The 23023-nt window shown below is 37.5% G+C and overlaps 1 protein-coding gene across 4 annotated transcripts in view; it reads right to left on the bottom strand.

The window, feature by feature from the left end:
* Nucleotides 1–23023, bottom strand: part of PDE1A (phosphodiesterase 1A) — a 143082-nt gene that overhangs the window by 24502 nt on the left and 95557 nt on the right. For all 4 annotated transcript variants that reach the window (XR_009487363.1, XM_059853217.1, XM_059853219.1 and 1 more), the window contains exons 3-11: nucleotides 21891–22073; nucleotides 21376–21442; nucleotides 20353–20469; nucleotides 18334–18474; nucleotides 13245–13345; nucleotides 10581–10706; nucleotides 4630–4731; nucleotides 4390–4510; nucleotides 585–666 (exon numbers count right to left, since the gene is read on the bottom strand). Coding sequence is in view for 3 of the 4 variants with exons in the window: in XM_059853217.1 (XP_059709200.1) it covers nucleotides 585–666; nucleotides 4390–4510; nucleotides 4630–4731; nucleotides 10581–10706; nucleotides 13245–13345; nucleotides 18334–18474; nucleotides 20353–20469; nucleotides 21376–21442; nucleotides 21891–22073 (1040 nt within the window). In the remaining variant the exon portion in view is untranslated. The remainder of the gene's footprint in view (nucleotides 1–584; nucleotides 667–4389; nucleotides 4511–4629; nucleotides 4732–10580; nucleotides 10707–13244; nucleotides 13346–18333; nucleotides 18475–20352; nucleotides 20470–21375; nucleotides 21443–21890; nucleotides 22074–23023) is intronic.

A 23023-nucleotide genomic window follows, 5' to 3' on the forward strand; every position in this document is an offset into this window, starting at 1 on the left:
AACAGGGAGTCAGTCTAGAATCCAGCTTCTCTCCTGCAGTAGATATGATGCTTAAGCATATTGGCTTCAAGCTCCCAGTGAAATGGAATAAAGGATACAAAAAGTGACTGACCCAGGGAGGCTTGACCCTCTGTCATTTGACCCTGAGACACTGACAGGCTTACTTGCAGTCCAGAGGGCTGATTTATTAATTAGCTGAAGGTTGAGATGCATCTACAAACTGGTACTTTCAGATTATAATAGAGAGAGAGCTGTGAGTTCTTAAGCAAGAGATAAGCAGTTTGAGGACATGATTTGCCAGACTCTAAAGTGTGTACAGTAGAAGCTGGGCTTATGTCCAGTATCTTGGTTAATCCCTCTCCTGCCCCTCCCTCACATATGGTGAAATTACATCATGTTCTTTTGAGACCAGCACCATTCTGCTGTGAAAGCACTGGATTTTGGTGAACAGATAGGTGCAAAGAAATACCTTCCATATGATGGAATTTTGAACATTTAAAATTGAAAATGGGTAAATGAAAAGTCCTTGTGAATTTACATGCTCCTACACAGACAAAAAAAAAGAAAACACAGTTTGTCATTACCTATTTGAGACTGAGCTACCAAAGTGGACTTGCGGTCACAAAGTGGGGAAAACTGAAGACCTAAAGCAGCCTCCTTGTCTCCCTGTAAACAACAATGTTTAATATTATAAGCATATATTTGATGGAGGGACAGAAAGACAAAGGAATCTGAATATTCTTAGTATTTATTCAAGATCACTTCATTAATTTATATAAACCAAGTCAGAGACAAATCTTCAAATTTTGATTAAGTGTCTGTATTCTGACTTACTTCTGGCAACTTTGATGCAAAGAAGCTTACTGCAAGTTCTCCTCAGCAAGGCATCTGCCAATGACATTTAAAATGCATGAAGTCCTTGTATTCACAATTTAGTTCTGCTGATCCAGATGTAATGGGACTAGAGATACTTAGACATGTTTGTAATAGTATGCCAAATGCTGAGTGTTTCCTTCTACTACACTGGTTCATCCAGCATGTAAAAATCCTGCAATGGATTTACTCATGTCGAGTGTATGAACCAACTTGAACTTGTTCTCACTAGCAGGCATGTCTCTCTGCTGCTGAAGCCACAAAAAATACAAATTCGGTTTCATTACAAGGATGATTTGTACAACCTAGCTCTGAAATTTTTTCAGCATTTAGCAGATTAGAAGAGTCTTTTTTGTTGCAACAGTCTTAACACACAGGAGGCTGTATCTCCATTTTTAGCATGGTAGACCGACTGATTTGCAAAACCTCAAAAGAAAAGTCCTATGGCACAAAATAAAACAAAAACAAACAAACAAAAAAAAAACCTAACCAAAAAACCCTGAAGAGACATGTTTCAAAGGAGGTTTTAACTGGTGTTGCTGGACAAACCTAGCTGCCAGAAGCACTGACATTATAGATATAGGAAAACCTAGCCTTGCAGGTCAAATAAACCTAAATATTTGTCATGGAGAGTGCTGTTGGAGGATCATTCAGTGGAGAGCACTGCATGAACAAACCGTTCTCCCAAGGAAAACTGTGAAAACATAAACTGGTGGATGAAGGGGGCAGTATTAACCTTCCTTAGTCTTTTTATTATGTATCACTGAAGTATATTTGGGAAAAGTTTAGAACCATAGAAGCAGTAAAACCAATCCAGCCACAGAAACAGATGCAACTCACAGATTGCATTTCATGTGAAAGTGGAGAGCTTTATCACTAAGGCCATTAAATTTTATACTGAAGTGTTAATAGTTTGAACTCGGAGCATGGAAGAACACATGAGCACTTGCTACTAGGAGCAGTGGGAGTGGCATCTCCATGTAAATCCAGGGGCCAGATTGTAATACCATATAAACTGGGGTAGTTCTAACTACCCCAGTTATATGAACCCCTAGTTCTAACCCCATTGGATTTTTTTTTTTGTTTTCAAGTAGCTCTTTACCCCAGTTATGAATTACTTTGCAATCAACATAATATTAATTAATACTTGTGTCATTTAAATCTAAGACTACTGTAAATTGTAATAATGGACACAGAATTGACATTTAAACCAGTTAGAACTTTATGAGTTCTAAAAACAAGATACAAATCAAACAGTAAAAAAATTCTTTGTCCAAGCCATGGACTCACTTTTTAACTGTCTTTGAATGTCTCTGGATCTACTCAGACTGAGAGTAGAGTGCTATAGGCACTGTGGTACTTCTTTGAGCTACTGGAACTATGTATTTCTTTACTTTTAAGGATTTGACATGGGTGGCTGTATCTCTATTTTTAACAAGTAACTCAGATTTTCCCTGGGATTGCAATATACTTTCTGTAGCTGTTGCTATTAAACTTAAAGTGTTATTGGTCTTTTTTTCCTGAAGTTAACACTGGCTCATATTTTAAACAATAGTTGTAGTTAACAAAGTTTTTGTCAAGGTGAATGTTCACTTTTTGCTGGTGCTCTACTACTCTGAAAGCTGCCTGTGAAAGCATTGGATTTGCTTCAGCTTCTTTCAGAATCTACTGCTTTTCCCATAAGGCACAGAAGTAGTTGAATCTTTAAAGAAAAGAAGAGGAGGAATTAAAGAGGTTTCATATACATTTGGGCTACTTCATCTTGGTTGTCATGGATTTGGAAGTCCCAGAGATCTCTATCACACAGGCTCAGATCAACCAGAGGGTGCACAACAAGCCAGTGCATGCAGGAAGTAGGAGTCCTACTGTGTCTGCACTGCTCACTGCATTTATATATGTGCTGACACTTCATCACACTTTAAAAGTGCTGGAACTACTCCACACACACTTTCCTTAGCAGTGCATGGAAAGAATTCTGTTTCTGATACACTCTCCTGCATCCTGGAAGACTTTGGTATTTTACACTGCTGAGTTGCATACACACATTCCTTTTTACTTGCTATTGTTAAATGCCTTCTCGAGTTCTTGAGCAGCTTCTTTGGGATCCAGTTACTTCTTCTAATGGATGGATAAAGGAATAACTAAAGCATTAGCTGGTCCTATGCATTCAGTGACCAGTGTTAACTGCTAATGCTATCTCCACTTGGCTGGACACATTGCCTCACTGTCCCAAGGGCCCTGCCTGGTCTGCCTATCTGTGTCTTAAATGGTATTACAGTTGGTCATTTGTGACCTTTATCTTGGGCAATCTGCTCCTCCTTTTTGCTCTCAAGTTCAAAATCCTCAAATTTCCCTTGACAGAGGCAGACACAAACTCATGACTGCTCATCATTTCCATGAACCTCAATCCATTCATCATTTATATTGAGGCACCAGCTCTCCAGTCTGCCTCCCCAGTGCAAAGTCTAGAGTCAAGAATGCCTGATGCTCCCTAGTGAGAATTCATATGAAGAATCTCCAGGACCTGAGTAGGAACCTTATATGGCAGATGGGTCTAATAACTTCATGGTTTAACGTTTTTTTTTATCCTCTGGTCCCTTTTTCCAGTGTGACCCTTCTGATTTGAAAATGTCAACATAGAGCAAAATTAAGATAATCAAGCTGAGCAAGGCATAGAGTGTTCTCTGATTTAAAATCTGTGCATAACTCTAGAAATTGTCATACCTAAACTGGACTTTGATTATCAATTTTACTTCAGTAACTGTTATGCTGACAATGTGCATGGTCACGAATATTGATTACAGGGAGAGTATTTTCCCTCTGGAGAAAGGGCTTTTTCCTTCACCTGCTGAGATGAGTCAAAAAATGACAGCAGTGACACCAATATCTCATGGTTTTTCTCTTGGAATTCAGTACCTTACAGAAATAAAAAGGCTTTTACAATGGTGTGTCTTCAATTTTGATTTAGGGTCACAGCATTAACAGGATGGTACTGTCTAATCTCTGGCTTTGGATCAGGCTGCTATGAAAGCAACACCTTCTGATCTATATGGCATATGCATGGCAAATACTAGCAAGGAAAAATAATAGAAGGGCTTTTTGAAATGTGGAATGGAGACAACTTTCTGCCTTCTCTGCTGAACATGAATTCTTCCTATTTTCTCTCATCCTACCCTTCTGGTGCTTCTTTATAATTCAAAGCATATATAAATCTCTGTCTACAGAATGAAAACAGCTTGACAAGTTATATTATAATTGAAAGAAAAAAACCTCTACAACACTCAGAATACTGATATCAGCTGAAATAGATAGAGAACTATAACCATTTTGTCTTATTCACACACATAAAAGTTGACTCAATGTCAGTGGTATGTATGAAGAATAAAGAACATATACTACTGACTATGCCTGTCAATCACAACCAACAGCAACCTTGCTGGCAGACTTAAGAAAATATTCAATCGTGTAACCATTGCTTCTTGAACTAGATTTATTAAAGGATTTTAAAAATGGCACCTGTCGAAAAAATTCTTCCATCAGGGCCATGGTCCACCGGTAGTGCAGCTCCCAGGATTTTGCTGGATGGCTTATGTCTGCTGCATGTAGAATCAAAGACATGGCTTTGGCTTTGTCTACCCTGTCAATTCAAGGACATGCTCCAATTATCTCAAAACAAAAGCAACTATTTCAATTCTTTTCTTGAACATGAGCTCATTGAAAGGCTAGAGATAATGAAGAGAATGGAAAACAACCTACCCCTGTGCCTGCTGCAGAGTGTGCCGCATTGTTTTGATTTGCTGGAAGTGACCCGACATGTCTGTAGACAAGACCATCTCAATGACCAAGCCACGCAACTCCCTAAGAACAATTAAAAGCAAAATGACTGATTAAAATTCATTTATTCTATGTATGGTACATTTGTTTAGGCGGTATTTGTTAATTTATAACTTTCAAAACAACATCATGGGTTTTATTACGTTTTAAAAAGCATTTAAATAAATTATTAACAACTTGAATATTGTATCCTAAAGGGATTCTGTGAAAGCAATGTACCTCAGAAAATGTACTCTGCAGCCATTATTTCAGAGTCACACTATTTTGTAAATCCTATTTCCTAGCGCATAAACTAATATTACATGCAGTTCTCTCACCAATTATAAGTCATTCCTTATTTTTTCCAGCAGTAGAGTATTCAAAAAACAAGTTGTTCTCTGGGCTTACCACCACACAACAGGATACATTTTTACTGCCCTCATATGAGTGAAGAGTGTGCATAACACTAAGCCTAGGAAGAAGGCTGTGGAAAGACTCAGAAGAGCAAGAGGTATTACGTCTGAAATACTATCAACATTACACCAATATAAGATCATCATGACAAACTACCTTTCATTCCAAAAGTATTGTAATACCTATTTAATGAATCAGAACAAGTTTGGGATTAATAATTTATCTCTGCCTTGGTATTATGATCAGAGATGTTGGCTTGTCCAGCTTTCTATTAGATCCATAGGAAGCTAATAAAACATAAATCATGTAAGAAACTTTATTCTGATTGTAAATAGGAAATTTAATTAATTTTGTCAACAATAATTATTGACTTAGAAAATTCTGTCTCCTTGATGTAGAAGGATCACATATAGACCGTGTAGGAGTCCAGTGGGTCTTTCTTTATATGCTTTTTAAATGGCCTAGGAGGACAAGTGATGCTTACATGTCTATGGGGAATTTATCACATTAAACCCTTCATTATGTACCATACATCCTCATTCTTAAAGATGTCCAAGTATCAAATAAAACAGTAAAATCCTACTTTAGTCATTCTCACTGATCTTTCATATGGCGTTCATATGTTTGACTTTAGTAAATAAAATACAAGCAGGTTTTTTTAAAGGACTGTGCTTTAAAGAGGTAATTTGCAGTTTTCTTTAGGGCTATTAGAATACTTTGTTATAAAGACTATAAAGACTTCTTTAGATCCAAATTAGTCACATATTTAGGCAGACATTTGTTGCTGATTTTTATGTATATATTCCTGACATGCTTTAATGTAACTGGATAAAGACTCAGTGCTCTCCTTCTACTCAATAATATGCAGCCATAGCAACTTGTGTTTAGAAAATGCCTTACCTTATCTGACCTCATAATAAGATACTAATTATTTTGCATCCCAACTGTTCCTCCTCCACATTGCTTTGAAAGTGTACCCTTCAAAAACAGTCAAAACCATTAAAGAAAAAAAAGCAAAATGAAAAAACCCCAACAAAACAAAACAAAAAACCCAGCTAACACTACAAGACAAATGAGGGCTCTGCATTGTTAAACCCTGTTGGTTTTAAGACTGAGATAATTATCCCTTCTCCTTTCCATGGGAGATTTTCTTAAGAACATTAATTGTCTGAACTTTTCAGAGTAATCAGAAATAAGTTCACCCTTACTCACAAGATACCTCACCCCTACTACGCAAGACACACACAGAAACAAAACCACACTTTCAGTTTATTCATATTGTGATGGCAGGAAGAAAAAACCCCTAATTCTAACCTACAACATCTGAATAAGGATCAAACAGTATAGCACTGTCCTGTCACACACTCCTGAAGATTTCAGGACACTAAAAATCTGCTTAACAGCAAAAGAGAGATTCCTGCAGTTGTTAACTGCCTGTGCCCATATCCACCACAATCAGAGGATAGAAAATTGATTGGGGAAATGGCAGGTAAAGCTCTACTGGAGCTACAAATGCTTCATCTGCTATCATTGCACACAAGGTTGATCTTGAACTGATCCCATTACCAAATGCTTCCCAGGGAAAAAAGACTGTCTCAGCTTCCACATCACAAGACCTCAGCTGGTGTCATAGGTGACTCCTGGACAGAAATCTCTCCCAGACCTCATGAGACAGTCCCCAACTACAAGCCTCATGTTAATACAGGTACCTGCTACCACCCAAAAAGACACATAGATGCTGTCATACTTGAAGGGAAGTGGTAACAATATTCATGGACAGCACATGGCAATCTTTCAGGCCCAATATCAGAACTGAGTTTGAGCCTACCACCTCCACTTTACTTAGGTAAATTGTCATGTTCTATGCTGGCATCCTTTCTCAACCCTCCCCCAGCCACAAGTCCTACAGATAGGATACTGTAAAAAAACATAGGGCAATCTGCTCTATGTCACATAGGTGCAAGACTGTGTGGAAAAAAATTACATTAACAATGCTGTAATAAAGAGACAAGGAGTGACCCATGAATTTCTTGAAAAAGTAGTTAGCCAAGAAATAGAAACCAGCTTTACCTGGATTTGCCCATGACAAAGATATCTAGTCAGCTGGAAACTAATCAAAAAATGCAGGAACAGACTAAGATGAGCAAAAGCAAGGTGAGAACTGAAGACATAAGCCTCATCTTCAAGTTATAGGAATCCTTGGACAGAAAAATGTCAAGGGACTTTGTGAAAGAATGCTGTTCATTCTGCATTATACATAACACACACTGATTTCTTTCTTTTTTGGATAATCAGGCAATATATCACTGTATGCCTTATGGCTGGGGTGGTTTGAGACATTAATACTGCCCCACCACCTACAATGACATTATGCATGGGGTGCTGAAACACTGGGAACCTGCTAAATCAAAGGAGAAAGGGGGACAAACAAGGATCCCTCTTTAGTTATTTAAGGGCACTAAGTGAAAGAAACAAAACAATATCAAAGACTGGAACAAATTTTCAGAGTCAAGAAACGACTGAAAAATTGCTATGAATGTCACATGCATTATCCACAAAGGACATCATCCTCAGAATGTTGGCAGTGTTCCCCAGCTCAGACTAGAAGTCTAAGTTTTAAACTTAATTGAAGCTGGCAGTTTATTAGCACATTTATCTTCCTAAAGTTAACATGTAGAAGAGAAAATTGAATACTATAAAGTAATTTCAGTCATTTTGCTTCATTTTGCTAGAATAATTAGCAGAACCTCAGTTTAAATAGTCAGCAGTGTTAAATTTTTGAAAAATGAAATTGCTGCAACTAAAGAAAATAGATGTGACAGAAGTAAAGAAATTAATCAGTGCCAGGAAGTACATTGAAAAATTGAACAGATTATAATTTCAATTTATTGCCAACTTGATTCAGTGCAACCCTTTCAAAACTGTTAGTTTAACAGCATGAATTTCAGTATAGATCCAAGAAACTCACTCCAGCAATAAGAAGAAAATTGTGTCTGCTAAGTGGCTACCAGATCCATCATTGGGCCAATGAAATGACAGGGTAACAGGAATTTCTGGATATTAGAAATGAGTACCAGGAAACTGTCATTTCCATGACTGACCTTCTAAATTGAAGTATCACACTGCAACAGGTTGTGCAGGTTGGCACAGACAGGCACTTTGGGATTTACTGCTTGCTTCAAAGAACAGCGTGTAATTGCTGAGCTAAGTGACAAAATATGGAACTGAATGTCCTAGTTTAGATTCTTGAGCTTATTAGTCAATTCATACATTTCTTCTACATTTTACTGAATATACCCAAAAGGAGATCTTAAATTCTAATTTTCTCTGGTTCCCAAACCTCACCAGCTTCAAACTGGCTGCATAGAGTAGAATCTGTATACTCTGTACAAACAAAATTTGCAAAACTAAAGTAAAATCTTCTAGGAAAACATAATCTAGTTACAGAGGGAAGAGACTGAAAAGGAAGTGCAAGCAGAGCCAGTGATTGAGCAAGTTCCAAAAGAATGTGGCAGTTTATCACAGGTTGAAGAACCACGGAGAAATAAAATGCAACAAAAGTTGGACAAAATGGTCTTCAACTGAACTGGACAAAGAACTGTGGGAAAACCTGCCCAAACAATCTATGCAGAGAAGAGTGTGCTTCAGAAATGTGAAGAGAGCCTGTCACATTCCCCCCTTTCTTCTGTTTGCAGTCCAGCAGAGCAGTATATACGAACATCACAACCTGGAAATCACAGGTCCTCCTTTCCTCTCACAAATATCTGTGTTTCACCTGAGTACTCCTTTCCTCAGTGGCATAACAGAAAGTTATGTCTGGGATAAAGTGCACTAGCTGGCAGCCAGGTTTCTATCAGCTGGAGCCACTCTATGCTGCAGGGATTCCCAGACCATGCTGATTTATGGTGGTCTCCAGGGATGAAGAAGCCAGGACTAGGGATGAACATTAGTGTTTTCAAGCCATTCTTGGAACACTCCTGGATTGAAATTCAGCTGAAGAACTTCAGCCCCTTTCTACTTGGAAGCATCCTCCGGTAGGATGCAATATGAAACAACACCACTTCAAAAAAACTTACTCAAGGCAACGTGTGAAGATTTGAAAATCATTTTCCCTCTAAATTTATGGCTTTCAAAGACTGAATATGAGTTTCTGATGGCTGCACCCTGGCACAATAATCTTCTCCACACTCAATAGCTAGAACAAGCAAAAATAGGGTCTCAGAGACCTATCAGCCCCAAAACAGTTTCAAGAGGAACAAGGCTGGCTCTTGTTGGCATTGAAAATCTAGGTGTGTAGACAGTTATCAATGAAGTTTACAAATTACTTCTGGAGAAATTTCTCCAGAACTAAATGGACAACACAAACCTTCTGATAACTAAATCTAAATGAGTATCCTCTGAGAAGAATTCTTTTAAGAGAACTAAAAATTGTATGCTTCCTCTCTCACTTTGTATTAAATTGAAAATTTTTCGATTTAAAAAATATTGTTTAAAACAGGTACAGATAATTAATAATAATAAATAAATAATAATAATTAATCAATAATAATAAATTGAAACCCTGAAGGGCCAGCAGATTCACAGTCAATAAATGCTTTATTTAGGGATTTTTTCATCATGTAAAAAAATAAAAACATGTAAAACTACAATGTAGAACAGTCCATCTGTAAATACACACCTCAGCAAAATATGATCTGATGTTCACATATTCCTTCATAAATGTATAATTTGTGAAAATACAAAAAAAGCACAGTTTAGCTTTGTTATTTTTAGGGCCATTGAATAATATCTGTGTTTACAGAAACACAGAAGACTCATATTTTAAATACAATATGTATCCATCAATGATATACAATGATAACATTTCCTTTTTAATAACGAAGAGAGTCTTACTCTAACACTTGAATTTCAGCCCTACAGATCTCATTATTTGTGATATATTAATTATGATACTTATTCTTTCAGCTGGCCAAATTTTCTTTAGGAATTACACTAAAATTAGGAAGAAAAAGAAAAGTGCTCTGCAGCACTTTGGGCCTTTGTTATTTTTGGTCTGTCCACACAATTCATTTTTTAATGCTTAACCAAGACGTGACTATGCTGAGATCCCAGGAGCAGCAGTGCTCTAGCTGGCAGCAGAGTGTGACTCTGCACTGTGATTCCAACCCACTGGTTATGCTGGACAAAGGCAACCCAGCTCAGGCAGCATTGTGGTTTTCCTAAAGGGCTTTTTTACCTGAGACTCTGCCCACACACTCAGGCACTGTGCCTCACAAAGGCACAACCTCGCTTGGAAAATTACACACAATCTCCCAAACAGTTCTTCTTAGCACCACAGCAGCCCTCTAAACATCCATCACTCTTTCCACTGTCAACTTCCTGTAATCTGAACTCTTAAAATAGACTCCTCAGGGAAGGCCTGGTGGTTTTTATTATTTTTAAATACTGGGAGTATTTTGGAATGTCACAGCAAGCCTTACCTCCAGTCATCTTTGTTTAGATTAGCCAGGATGTTCATCTCTTCTTCCTGCATGAGCCTGTAAGCAGCACTTACATGATGATTTTCAAGAACAGAACGATCGTTGTACAATATAGCAACATCTGACCTGGTGTGGGGAAAAGAGGCAGATTTTGTGATAGTGCTCCAGTGATGGCACTGGGAAAGGCAGGACTGTGTGTTCTCTATGAGAAATATTGACTATATGTACATACATAGAGATAGATATATCAAATCATGTTTATTTGTTCCTACTGTATCCAATACTGATAAATTTTCCATCTTAAATGCATTAAAAATTATCAGTATACCATTGCATACACTGTTTGTGGGAAAGTCATCTTTTAAAATGTGTGATGTTTTACTGACATGACCTAACTGTGGCAAAAACTCATGAGTTCTTTGAGTTTCTTGACTGCAGATAGGATCACAGAGCATCAGAAGTGCTCTAATTAGCCAATGAGAGTACACTTATATGTACAACCATTTAAAATGCAACGTGTTCACCAACAGTGGGGCTCCACACATAGCATGGGTATTAGGAAGTCAGTCCCCCTGCTCTGAGAGATGTGATTTGACCCACGCTACTCATTATCAGAAGATGCTGTAAAAAATAAGGTATTAAAATTTCACTTTTGTATGTTTCATACAGCCACCATCTTTTCTCAGAAAAACAGAGAAACCTTGAGCCTCATCACAGTGGGATGGCAGAGGTGCTGAGCTGCAATTTGGAAGCACTCAAGTCCTTCCTAAAGACAGACTCGCACCATAATGTTAGCAAACTTAACAAACTTAAACTCCTTTCCTTCTTAGTCAAAGACTAATGTACAATTCCAAAATTACACTGAGACACTCACACATTTTGATGCAGTGTGGATTTATCATACTTAGCTTCAAACATCATGAATTCTTGGGGAATTTGTTTCCCTGAGACCTGATCTAACCTGCTAGGCAATCAATCTCAGGAGTCACCTCTCTGCTGCCATCCAGTTCTGATAAAACTATTCCTGAATATTTCAATTTGGCCCAGTGACAAGTCTGTACCAGAAGAAAGGTGTGTTGCTTTAGCAGTGCAGCTTACTCTGACATTAATAAGCTAAATAAACTTCCTGTTCTGTTGAGTAACAGTATATACCGCCATGTATGGTACCAAGGAATCTAAAAAATTAAAACAGGTTATTTAGAGGAAACAAACCACAGCCAGCCTAAATAATCAATATGTTCACATCCATAATCAAACTAAAATCATGGGAAAATCTGTGTTATGTCAATCACATATGTTTATGAAGCACACTTTGATCAACATAGCCACTTATGACTATGTTTAAGCAGTGCTAAGATTTGCTGTGATTTTGGCAGCCATTCCACCCATTTTCCTCAGGCAAAAGACACTTGGAATCACACTCTGGGATGCCACATCAGGGCCAAGTTACACAAGGAGAGAAGGACAAGCTATATCACATAACAAATACCTGTTTGCAAGTATGCCTGAGTAAAATTCAAAAGCTATCAGCTTAATTAGTTTTCCACTCTTGCAGTTCTTCATAGCAAAATACTAAGGACGAAAATAGAAAATTAATATAAACTTGGAACTACAAACTGAAGTTTATTTTTAGCCAGACTATGCTGAAGGGGAAAAGAATTGTGTCCTTATTTTAGCTGCAAATCTAGCATTTTTCATCACTGAAAACAACATCTTGCAGAGAACCATGTTATAGATTTAATTTAAATGTAATCATTGAACAGTTGATCCATATAAGTGAGTGTGAGGATGTTTGTGTCCAAAGCAATAATATTTCTAGCACTGAGCTGTTTTACTAGAATATGCCAGTGCTATGGTGATTTTTTTTTTAAAGAGCAGCCAAAGCAAAGTCCTCAACTGAGGATACTAAAAGCAACATATAACTCAGTGTAAGAGAAAAATAAGATGGTTTGTACTAGGTTAAGTATCGGGTGAACCATTTTTCACTCAGTAATGGCTTGGTCAGGGATTTTCCTGTGATAAGATGAAAATATTTTAAGGGAGAGAACTCTATGCTTTGTAGAGGAACAGCAGCTAGAACGATATGCTGCACCTGCAGGAGAACACAGCTAGCCTAACTTTCAAACTGGATTCCTTTCTAGATTTCTTTTTCATAGCTACTGCTGTTGCTTTCAAAACATGCTGTGAGATGGCTCATGGGAGGTCTTTCTAAAGCTTTCTAAAGTTTCTCCCTCTGCACCAGGACCCTCTAAGTTTAATACACAAAGTGAACCAGAATGCAAGCACATCGCTGTAAGTGACAAGGCATTTTTATGGGGACACAGTAGAAGTTGTTTTTGAGTCAGTAGTATCAGAATTTTAGTGAACAAGAGGGGGTGAACGGCTTTCCAGTCCATGTTCTGAACCTTTTCAAACTTCCTCTTGGCACATCAGCTCTAAAATGGAATTATTTCAGACATTATGGAGCTATCTTATTACTTTTCCACAGTTTTTGACCATGTGACTGATCCCATGAACTGGACAGAAGTTGATGAAGCAATTTGTAAAACCAAGACTGACCTGGCTGCTTCCTGGCTTTGCTAGAAAGAGTTATGAAACAGGTCAGCAATGAACTGAATGAACTGCAGACTCCAGATATGACTCTTAGGAGACTGCATCACTTACCTTGTCTGAATATGAAAATTGTTTGTGGTCCCAGTGTGTTCATAGTCATGGACGGCAGCTGCAAAGATCATTGCTAAAATTTCCAGTTCTGTGAGCCAGTGCTGGTAAATGAAAAACAAATCAGAGTCACACTGTCAATAATAACCTGACTCAGATTAAGCCCTACAGTACTGAAAATGTTTTACCTTCAATGCATTATCTTCAACTTAAATAAACTTTCCTCTTACTCCCGATAACTATATGTCCATAACACTTCAGTATTAAATGATAAAATAAGTCCTTGTACCTGTGATTTCTCTGAGACCAAGTTAACATCCTTATGGTCACTAGAAAAGTAAATACTGGCAGCCAAAAATATAAGTTATCAAAAGAATTACACAGTTCACTTTGCAACTCCTTTGAGTATCTACTCTGCTAGCTCACATGTGGCATTTGCCAAATTACAGTGTATTATTCTAAAAAAGCCTTGTATGAAATTTAGGTTATAATTTGTCTTTTAGTAAACTATATATACAGTTAATTATAAGTTGAAGGTACAAAATTAGCATTATCTATATTTTACCAGTGTACATAGCACTAAAATTAGGCCCATGAGAGATTTTTCTGTTCTAAATTTTATCATGCTTTGTACTGATGAAAAAAAAATAAAGTGCAGAAGGCTAGTATACAGTCACACAGAACAAAAGGTAATGTAGGTCATGTACACAAAATGATGCAGACCCTGGAGTTTTGAGCCCTTTTAGAACTCTGGCTAAATGAGGCTGTTCTGTATTGCACAGTTTGTAAAATAACCTCTGTTATCTTCTTCCAAGTTCTATTTCTTGAATGACAAAAAGTCCTTGAGGAGAAAACTTACTCTATCTAAAGATGGGGGCAGAAAAATCATATGATAATTAACCCCCACAGTCATAGGACTGATTAAGTCAAATGCTAGTCAAGCATTTCCACACATATTTCAGATGGTTTTGGTGCACAAGTAAACTTCTGTACTAAAGGATCAAAGAATGATCTCAGCTTCACACACCCCAATATGCACATATGAATGTTCATGTGTGTGTATGAATGGGTATGAAATGCAGAAGTTGCCAGATGTAGTAAAAGTTGCCAAGAGTAGTTCTTCTTTCAAAGAAGAAGAAAGGAAAGAGTCAAGATTCATTAGTAATGTAAGAATAATTAAATAGGTCATTCAGTGACACAATAGGGCTGCTGAGGAACAAGTACTGGCTGTTGGTGAAGCAGTATAGGTTTAGAAAGGTCACAGACAGAGGAATGGGAATGTACTGTAAGCAGTTCTAAAAATGGAAACAATGACCTTCGTCGTATTGTGTGTCACAAGAAACCAGGCCATGACCAGTCCTGGCTCTCACAATGTTTTCAACATACCAAACAGAACAGAAACACAGAAATTGTAATGGAAGCTGAACATAAACTTTTCTTTAAGATGCCTTTTCAAAGGTCAGCTTTTGTAGCAAATAAAATAGTTGCTAGACAATGCATTCATAAGCAGAAGAACATTCCTCACAGACGATATCTACAGACTACAGAGACTTCATACAGTAAGAGAGAAGAGCAAGTATTCTACACACACTAGTGCAGTCAAAATTGAGATCAGTAATCAAATCAGAGAAGCAGAGAACTGCTTTAGCTAAAGGATTTCTAAGGAAGTAGAAAAATACTCTTACAAAGACAGTTAATAAGTGTGTTTTGAAAGGGAGAGGGAAAAACAAGTATCTGGGGGTCTGCAAGACTGAGAAGAGCTGAGACATGCTTCTCTCCTCAAAGATAATATGTCCTGTGGGTGTCATAGATAATACAAATTATGTCTTCTATGGAAGTATTATGTATTGCTTATATGTAAAGAGATACATTTAAACTTATGAGTTCTGTTTGAAACTTTTTTTTTTACAGTGATGCATTAAAAACTGAGCAAGAAATGGAGCCTCACAATGCACTTATTGGCAGTAAAGACATTTTTTCCTTAACTTTGAGCAATACAGGTACGTGGGAGGAGAAGAGGGATGGTGGGAAGATGATCGATGACTCAAAAGTTCTTTGCAAGATGTATTCCCTGGGACTTGGATTCTTAAACCTTTATAAAGATGAAAACTTCATGAATGCAAGCTTGACTTATACATTCCAGTTGCATCATCTGGGATTTAGTCTCTTGGGAAGGTTAATAGACTGTCTGCCATCTGTGATACTTAACATCCTAACACATTGATCTGAGGTGGCTGGATCTTCTTTCTTTAGATAGACAGGAAATTTTGAAAAATATAATGATTATTTTATTTCTTTAACAGCAGCTCTGAATATGTCTTATTCTTCACCAGAATCTCTCTAGGGGCTTGTGGAGAAGCATAAGCTCTGATTAGCCAAATTTTTTTGGCAAATGTGGAAATAAGGCTGTTTTCCAGCTTCCTGTAAAAGGTACAAAATATATGACCTCAACAACAGGAATCACGAAAAAGATTTCCTAAATCCCAGTTTTTGGAAACATTTGCTTCGGTATGTGTTTCAGAAATAAACAAGGAAGACAGCAACTCTGCAAGATTTGGAGTTAGTACCAGGCTCTTAAGAGAAAATGAAAGCAGAAAAACCTCAAATTGCAAACCAATCTGGAAAAAAATAAAAAAGCAAACAAATTAAAAACGCAAGGAATTTGATCTAGATTGCATCATATTTACTCTAATCTGGGTATTAGAAATAGAGCAGACCTTTAAAATAGGATTACAATGAACATGTCTGAAAACTGTTGGCTTGAGCAGCCAACTCCAAATTGTTATTGACTAGGGCACTGGAGGGTTAACCAGGCAACAGGAAAAAAAATCCAGCAAGTTAAATAGAACATTTTCATGATACTGATGCTTTCTCAAATTGCAAGTGACATTTGGGAGAGAAATACTTTGCAAGCTGCAGAATCACTAGGCCCTCTTTCAAACACTGATTTCCATAAATGTTCCTTCTGCCTGGCAAGTACATCTGTTTGAAGGCACTCTTGACTAAGTGCTGTCCTAGTTAGATTTCTTTCCAAGAACTTTCCAGCATCACAGCACCAGAGAATCATAGAATGGTTAGGGTTAGAAGGGACCTTAAAGATAATCTAATTCCAATTCTCCCTGCCACAGGCAGAGAAATATCACAATTCAATATCTTAATTTGGCAATTACAATGTGAATTAAACCTGGACTAACTTTATAGAAATATTTGTAGCAGTGTTGCAACACTAATAAGATGTTGCAGTGGTAAAGTCTAAACTTTTTTGAAAAACATTTTCCAAATCACATCTAGGGCAGTTAGAAGGTTAAGATGCTTATAAGGATGGAAAGGCCTTTCTCCCACTCATGTGTACACAGTGAAATAGCAGATATTCAAATAAGAAACAGATTTCAGAGATACATAAAGTATCTTTCAAAGTGGTTTAAGCAATGGCTAAATGTCCCAAAATTACTAGGACAGTTCTGGAAGTTGGAATTTTGTCCTGGCATCAAGGAAAATCTGAATTTTATTGGTTTTTTGAAGGGCAGAGGGGCAGATACAATGGGCCAGATGGATGGCCCATTGTATATATAAAGCAAATAATAAAATAAAAGGATTTTGTAATATAATAAAACAAAAGGATTTTCCTCCTGGTATATACCTGGAATAAAGACATGGCTCACATCACTTAACTCTTGCAATTAATCTAATATCTTTAAGAATTTTCTTTAACAAAAATATTATTTTGATAGGTGAATATTGTATACAACAACTTTGGTTTGGACTCCTCTTGGCAAGAGCTGTCTAGCCCGTGCTTCAGTCTGATATGGAAGTGCTTTCTCAAGAAAACTTCTCAATCTGAAAAGGAATCTTGGCTGGTGAAGACTCCAGGCTTCACTTAAGAAGTAGTATTAGAGTTAAAACATAGCTTTAAACACTTACAAGCAAAATACCTCCTTCAAGCAGTAGAATTCAAACGTGCAATGCCTGGGGACCCTTCCTTGCCCACCCTGAAGCCAAGGGCATTTTAAGTGAGAAAAGGCTTAACAGAAGTGATTGATTGTCATTTATTGTGTATATATAGCAGCAAAGCCACCCAGAGTCAGTGCAAATTTTTTTCTATCCAAAGACTTCTGGAATTGTTTCACAGCTCTGCAAATAGAAGTCAGACATATTTCTTCCCAGCTGTTTTGTTTGTTGTATGGTTTTTGGTTTGCTGGGCTTTTTTTTTAAACAACTGCATTCACAGTGAAGACAAATGATCAAAAAGCCATTGCCAGCAATCTCCATTTTCTTTCAGCCAGTATTTACTTTTGCCTAGCAAGCTGATAGTGAGAATTCCACTGCTGGTATTTAATGTAAATGTTAAGAAATAAAAATGCTTGCACAGATTCATTTCAGTTCCCAAATAAATAATTTAAAATATTGTGATGTTTCAAGTCAAATGCAATAATAGCCTGCCTACCATAGGCACATAGAATATGCAAGAGCAGTGCTAAAGAAGGTTAAAAACTGAAAGAAAAAGCAGTTTCAGAGTTTAAGGCCAGGCTGGATGGGGCCTTGAGCAGCCTGGTCTGGAGGAAGGTGCCCTTGCCTATGTCAGGGTGGCTGGAACTGAGTTGTCTTTAAGGTCCCTCCCAACCCAAGCCATTCCACGATGATAATTCTAAGCCTGCACTGATTCAGGTGATGATATAATTCTAAGCCTGCACTGATTCAGTACATTTTTCAACAGCCAGGACCTCTGCAGATACTAAAGCTTCCTTGCCTGATCACACCTCCCATGCTCTGATGTGAAAGTAAAAAATTCTCACCTGCCCACTCCTGCAAATCTATCTCATTAAATATGATATAAAATACTTAAATCCAGGCGATGAAAAGCAAAAAGGATTTAAGGATTATTTTTTTCCTCCTTTTTTCCTCTGCATTAAGAGAAGTTCAGCCTGGAAGAACTGTTAAAACTAAATAAAGTTCACAGCCTGAACAGCAGTTCTTGAATCTCTCTCTGCAAAAATTTTCAGCTGAGCTTTTCCCATTATAAAAGAAACATGTACACATTTATTCCAAACAGCAGAGTCTGAGAAAAGAAATTGAATTTCACAATGCTTCTTACCATGATGCCAGTGTGAATCATTATGTAATGCACAGTTTGAGTAACATCAGCTGCATGGATCAAATTGTGATAGGGATTTTTGTATTTGCTGTACCCAACTTCAAGAGCTTCAGCAAAAGAAATAAGATTTGGAACAGGGATCTACAGACAAGAAAACATTAAAATAATTGGTTTTTTTCCTGTAACAGCTGCAAAGTCAAGCATGCAATAGATGAATCACCAATAATATACCATGGGATCTACTGGACAGACAATAAAAGTTTAAAATGTAAAGGTCTGACATCATACATGAACCAGTGAGTCTCCACACAAATTCTGCAGATGTTGTATCTCTCTTCATACACCATGCACAAGACACTGCAGAGGTATTAACCAAATGGTTTTCAAGGCATGTCTGTCTGCACCAGGGATGCAGAGGTTGCATATATAACACAGGCATGACAGACAGAAGTCTAACAATAGGATTATCTCCTTTTCTTCACCACTTCTACCTTGCTCAAGACAAGGTTTGCTTTAATGTCACAGTACAGCTTTCCTTCCTCCAGACAATGTGTGAACTACAGGCACTATCTGGTCCTACTTATTTTTGCATTGTGCTGGTTTTGGCAGGGATAGAGTTAATTTCCTTCCTAGTAGCTGGTATGGGCCAATGTTTTGGATTTGTGCTGTGAACAGAGCTGATAACTCCAGGATGTTTTAGTTTCTGCTGAGCAGCAACTACACAGTCCAGGCCTTTTCTGCTCCCCATCCCACCCACCCCTGGGCAGCCTGGGGTGCCCAAGAAGGTGGGAGGGGACACAGCTGGGACAGCTGGCCCTGCTGACCCAGGGCACAATGCTCCACACGGCCTCATGGTCTGCAGCCCCAGGCTGGGGGAGCCTGGCTGGGCACTGCTGCCTGGGGACTGCCTGGGCAGCACTCAGCTGCTGCTGAGCAATTGCTTTCATTTGCAGCCTTTCTTCTTGGGTTTGAGTTCTCTCTTAAATATTAATTTTCTATATTATTATTATCACCATCATTATTAAACTGTACATATCTCAACCCACAAGTTTTCTCACTTTTACGCCTCCAATTCTCTTTCCCCCATCCTTCTGGGGAGAGCAGTGAGCAAGTGAGTGGCACTGTGGTGCTTCATGGCTGCCTGGGGATAAACCACCTCACCCATTTAATGAAATTACACATCCCTTAATAATTTTTTCCTTTTATTTAAAAACCCTGAAACATAAACAATGGGACTGAGAATGGGCTTAAACCCACTTTGCCATCAGCACTGTGTATTTAATGTCTGTGTCATAATGGTGGTCCTGGTGTGGTTCTGACTTCAAGTGAATGAAGCCTGTTGGGAAAAGATGGGTTGCCAGCCTAAAATTAAAATACTCAAGAAACTTCGGGATGAGACATCCTCTTCAAAAGGAACACAGAGTTTTTGCAGTGAAGAGATTCTGAAACTATAAGAAAACTTTCATTTGATATAATAACAACCAATTTATCATTTTGATTCATTCTTTTACCTCAGCCTTTCAAAGATGGCTACAATTTTTCAAATTGTATTGAAAAAAACCCACAAACAGCTTGGAAAAGCAATTTTTCTCTTTATATATCCCCCCCAGGTTGTTCAGGAGAGGAAGGTTCAGCTGAACCCCCTGCACAGTGGTGATCAACACAGCATGATCCAGACCATGAAAAAAGTATTTAGGACTAACTACAGTTTTATGCTTTTTTGGTAATTTTTGGTCTATAAAGGTGGGACACCAGTCCAGAGCAGCTGAATAAATAGTCTGTATATATGATCTATTTATGAAACACAAATGACATGACAAGGGTCTACATAGCTTTCCATTTTTTGGGTTGCAGAAAAATTTGCGTGTTTTGGCATTTTACAATATTTCATCTGCCATATTCTTTGAAAGTCTACACTGCATTGTACACTAAAAAACATTTCAGTGCTGGCTTTCTTGTATTTTAAACTTGACACGTGTAGTTTTGCATCCATATTTTTATTTGTGTTTAGCTCCTGACCTTGAAGCGGCTCAGAAGGTCGTATCGGGTTAACAGCTCATACATCATGAATTTCAGACTGTGCTCTCCACTTGCTTCATTAAGGGCAAACACGTCAAAAGACCACTTATCAACATCCTGTAGATGAGGGAAAAGGAAAACAACAAAAAAATTACATTTCCATCCATTTGGCTAGTTTCTAGAGGGAAGAGGGAGAGTTTGGTGGTTTTATTACCCAACTCTTTCAAATTCCTAATGTAGATAACACTTTAATGACTACTATAATATTGATGATGAAAACAATTGTGTCAGTTATGAATAAAATACTTGCAACATGACCAAGGCCATTTGCATGCTTTGAATCAAACTTCCAAGTTTAACTTTCTCAGTACAAATTGTCTATACAACCTCATGGAGCTACTCTGAATACCACCCTTCAAATAGGCTATTATGCAATGTCATTAACCCTGATGTCATTAAACATAAAGCAATTTGAGAATAATATAATTGTTTGGCTTTCAGGGGAAAAGTGGAGGTACTTAATTATCAAGAAATCTCAATTTGTAATTGCATTCATAGACATAGGAACTCAGCTTACTATAAAAGATCATCTTTTGGCTGAACTAGAGTAATACTTTAAATATACAGCAAATACTGTACTTGTTCCATAAGCTTCAGCTTCTTTTGTTAGCTCTATCCCAATACTATCTCCTTTTTCTTGCCTAAAAAGGAAACAAATGCTGCTGTCTGAGACACTGATTACGATACCACTGGGAGCTGATAAAACTGTCTCACATTTCTATAAGAACTTCTATACAAATTTCATTCTATTACTCTAATAGGATCTGAATGAAGTCAGAATTAATCAGAATCATATGTTATTTCTGATTTTTTAACTATTTGTTTCTCTGTACTTTGTGCTCAGTTCTGTAGTACTAACTATGGTTAGGGTACGTTCAGTATTAAAATAATAATTTGATCCTAAAAGTCACTAAACATAAGTGCAAATACATTTAAATTCCACAATGATTAAACTTCTCTCACCTTAAATGTGACTATCACTTCTGCTGGATAAGCCAAACCAACCATGCTTGAAGTTTTCCGGTACATCCTAAAAGACCAAATAAAATATTAAGAAATAGCTCTTCTTAAAACATACTGCAACAGTTTTTATCTTTTAAATTTTTCTTTCAGAGTTTGTGAAGTAACATGAATCTATTTAAGGGTCTGACCCCAAAGATTTATGTAATCTTTTATGAAGTTATGATACAAACCCCTTTGAAAGTATATTACTCTTTAATATTAGAAGAGTCTTTGGTACAATTTAGTGTAGAAGTTAGAAAGACATTGAGTTCATACCCAGAATTTTCCAAGGCTTAAGAAATTTTACAAATTAGAGGTTTCATCTGGAAATCTGTATAGAAAAATGGAGTGGTGGCAGAAAATGAAGCATAAATCCTGGCTCAAAGATTTGCTCCAGGTTCATCCCACCATTTAAAGGATGGCTGACACTGTGGTTCAATGCAGTGCTTGCTTTAACAAGAAAACAAAGCTCTCACCTTTCTACAAAAATCCCAGCCTGTACAGCATGCACAATGCTTCGGAATTTGGGCTTTTCCTCGGGTCTCCTCTTCACTATTCCCATTTCTCTCGTGAATGTAGAAGCTAACCAGTCCCGCACTTCCAGCGGGACCGAATCCGACTGGATGTCCGAGAGTTCATCTTCAGTGTCCAAAAGCTTCCTACAAAAAAATTAATACAAGGTAACCAACAAGACCTCGGACCTAACAAGAGGAGTACTCACAGGAGAACAGCTAAAAAACTTGATTTAAGAGGAGCTGAGGTTGACTGTAGGACCAACTCAGCACATCACAAAATGTCTTCTCTGGCACATGGACTGACACCAAGGGGAAGCTGTGCACAGCAGATATCATCTCTCTCTCCCACTGCTCATGTTCCAGAAGGCAAAAGACAATAAAATGTAATTTATTCAACTGAAGACAAGAAAAGATTTTTCTACAAAGTTGTCAGAGCAGTGGTGGATTGAAGAGCAATCAATGAGCTGTAAAATCCCAAGACCACCTCTAAAACAGTAACTGACAGAACTGTCAGCAGGGTTGCTGCTATAAGTGAGAGCACCATCAGTCTATTGATTTGTCCCCCAAAATGGTACAAGTGTTTTGATACTTACATACAAAAGTAAGTGATGCTACCTAGCAATGATGTGGTGTACACATGCTCATCCTGCTATTGCAACCCAATAAAAGCATTAAAGAGAATTAATTCCTTTATTGAAGAGAATTAATTCCTTCTATGTAGAGGTCTGTGTCCCTATTGAAGGCAGGGTAAAAAAGTCTTAGCAGTAAAGATATTGTACAAGATTGGATTGCAAGTCAGCTTTCACACTAGTTAGCAGTTCAAAAAGCTAGAAAAGTTATATATAGCCCTTGCAAAATAGAAGAAGTATTTAAAAGAAACTTCACTTCAGCAAAAGTGAATTAGAGGTCATCAGTTTACTCAGAAGAAACTTTTAACTAAATACTTTCTTTAAACAGACTCAACACTTCCGTTCCACACTTCTATAAATCTTTTTCTTGCAGTTATTTGCCCTTATCACTCAGAGTGCTGGGGTTTCCTGGAAACAAATCCCTTATTTTCTCTGATATCAATTTTCCTTTCATTCAGTTATGCA

This window comes from Haemorhous mexicanus, chromosome 8 (assembly GCF_027477595.1).
Source record: "Haemorhous mexicanus isolate bHaeMex1 chromosome 8, bHaeMex1.pri, whole genome shotgun sequence".
NCBI lineage: Eukaryota > Metazoa > Chordata > Aves > Passeriformes > Fringillidae > Haemorhous > Haemorhous mexicanus.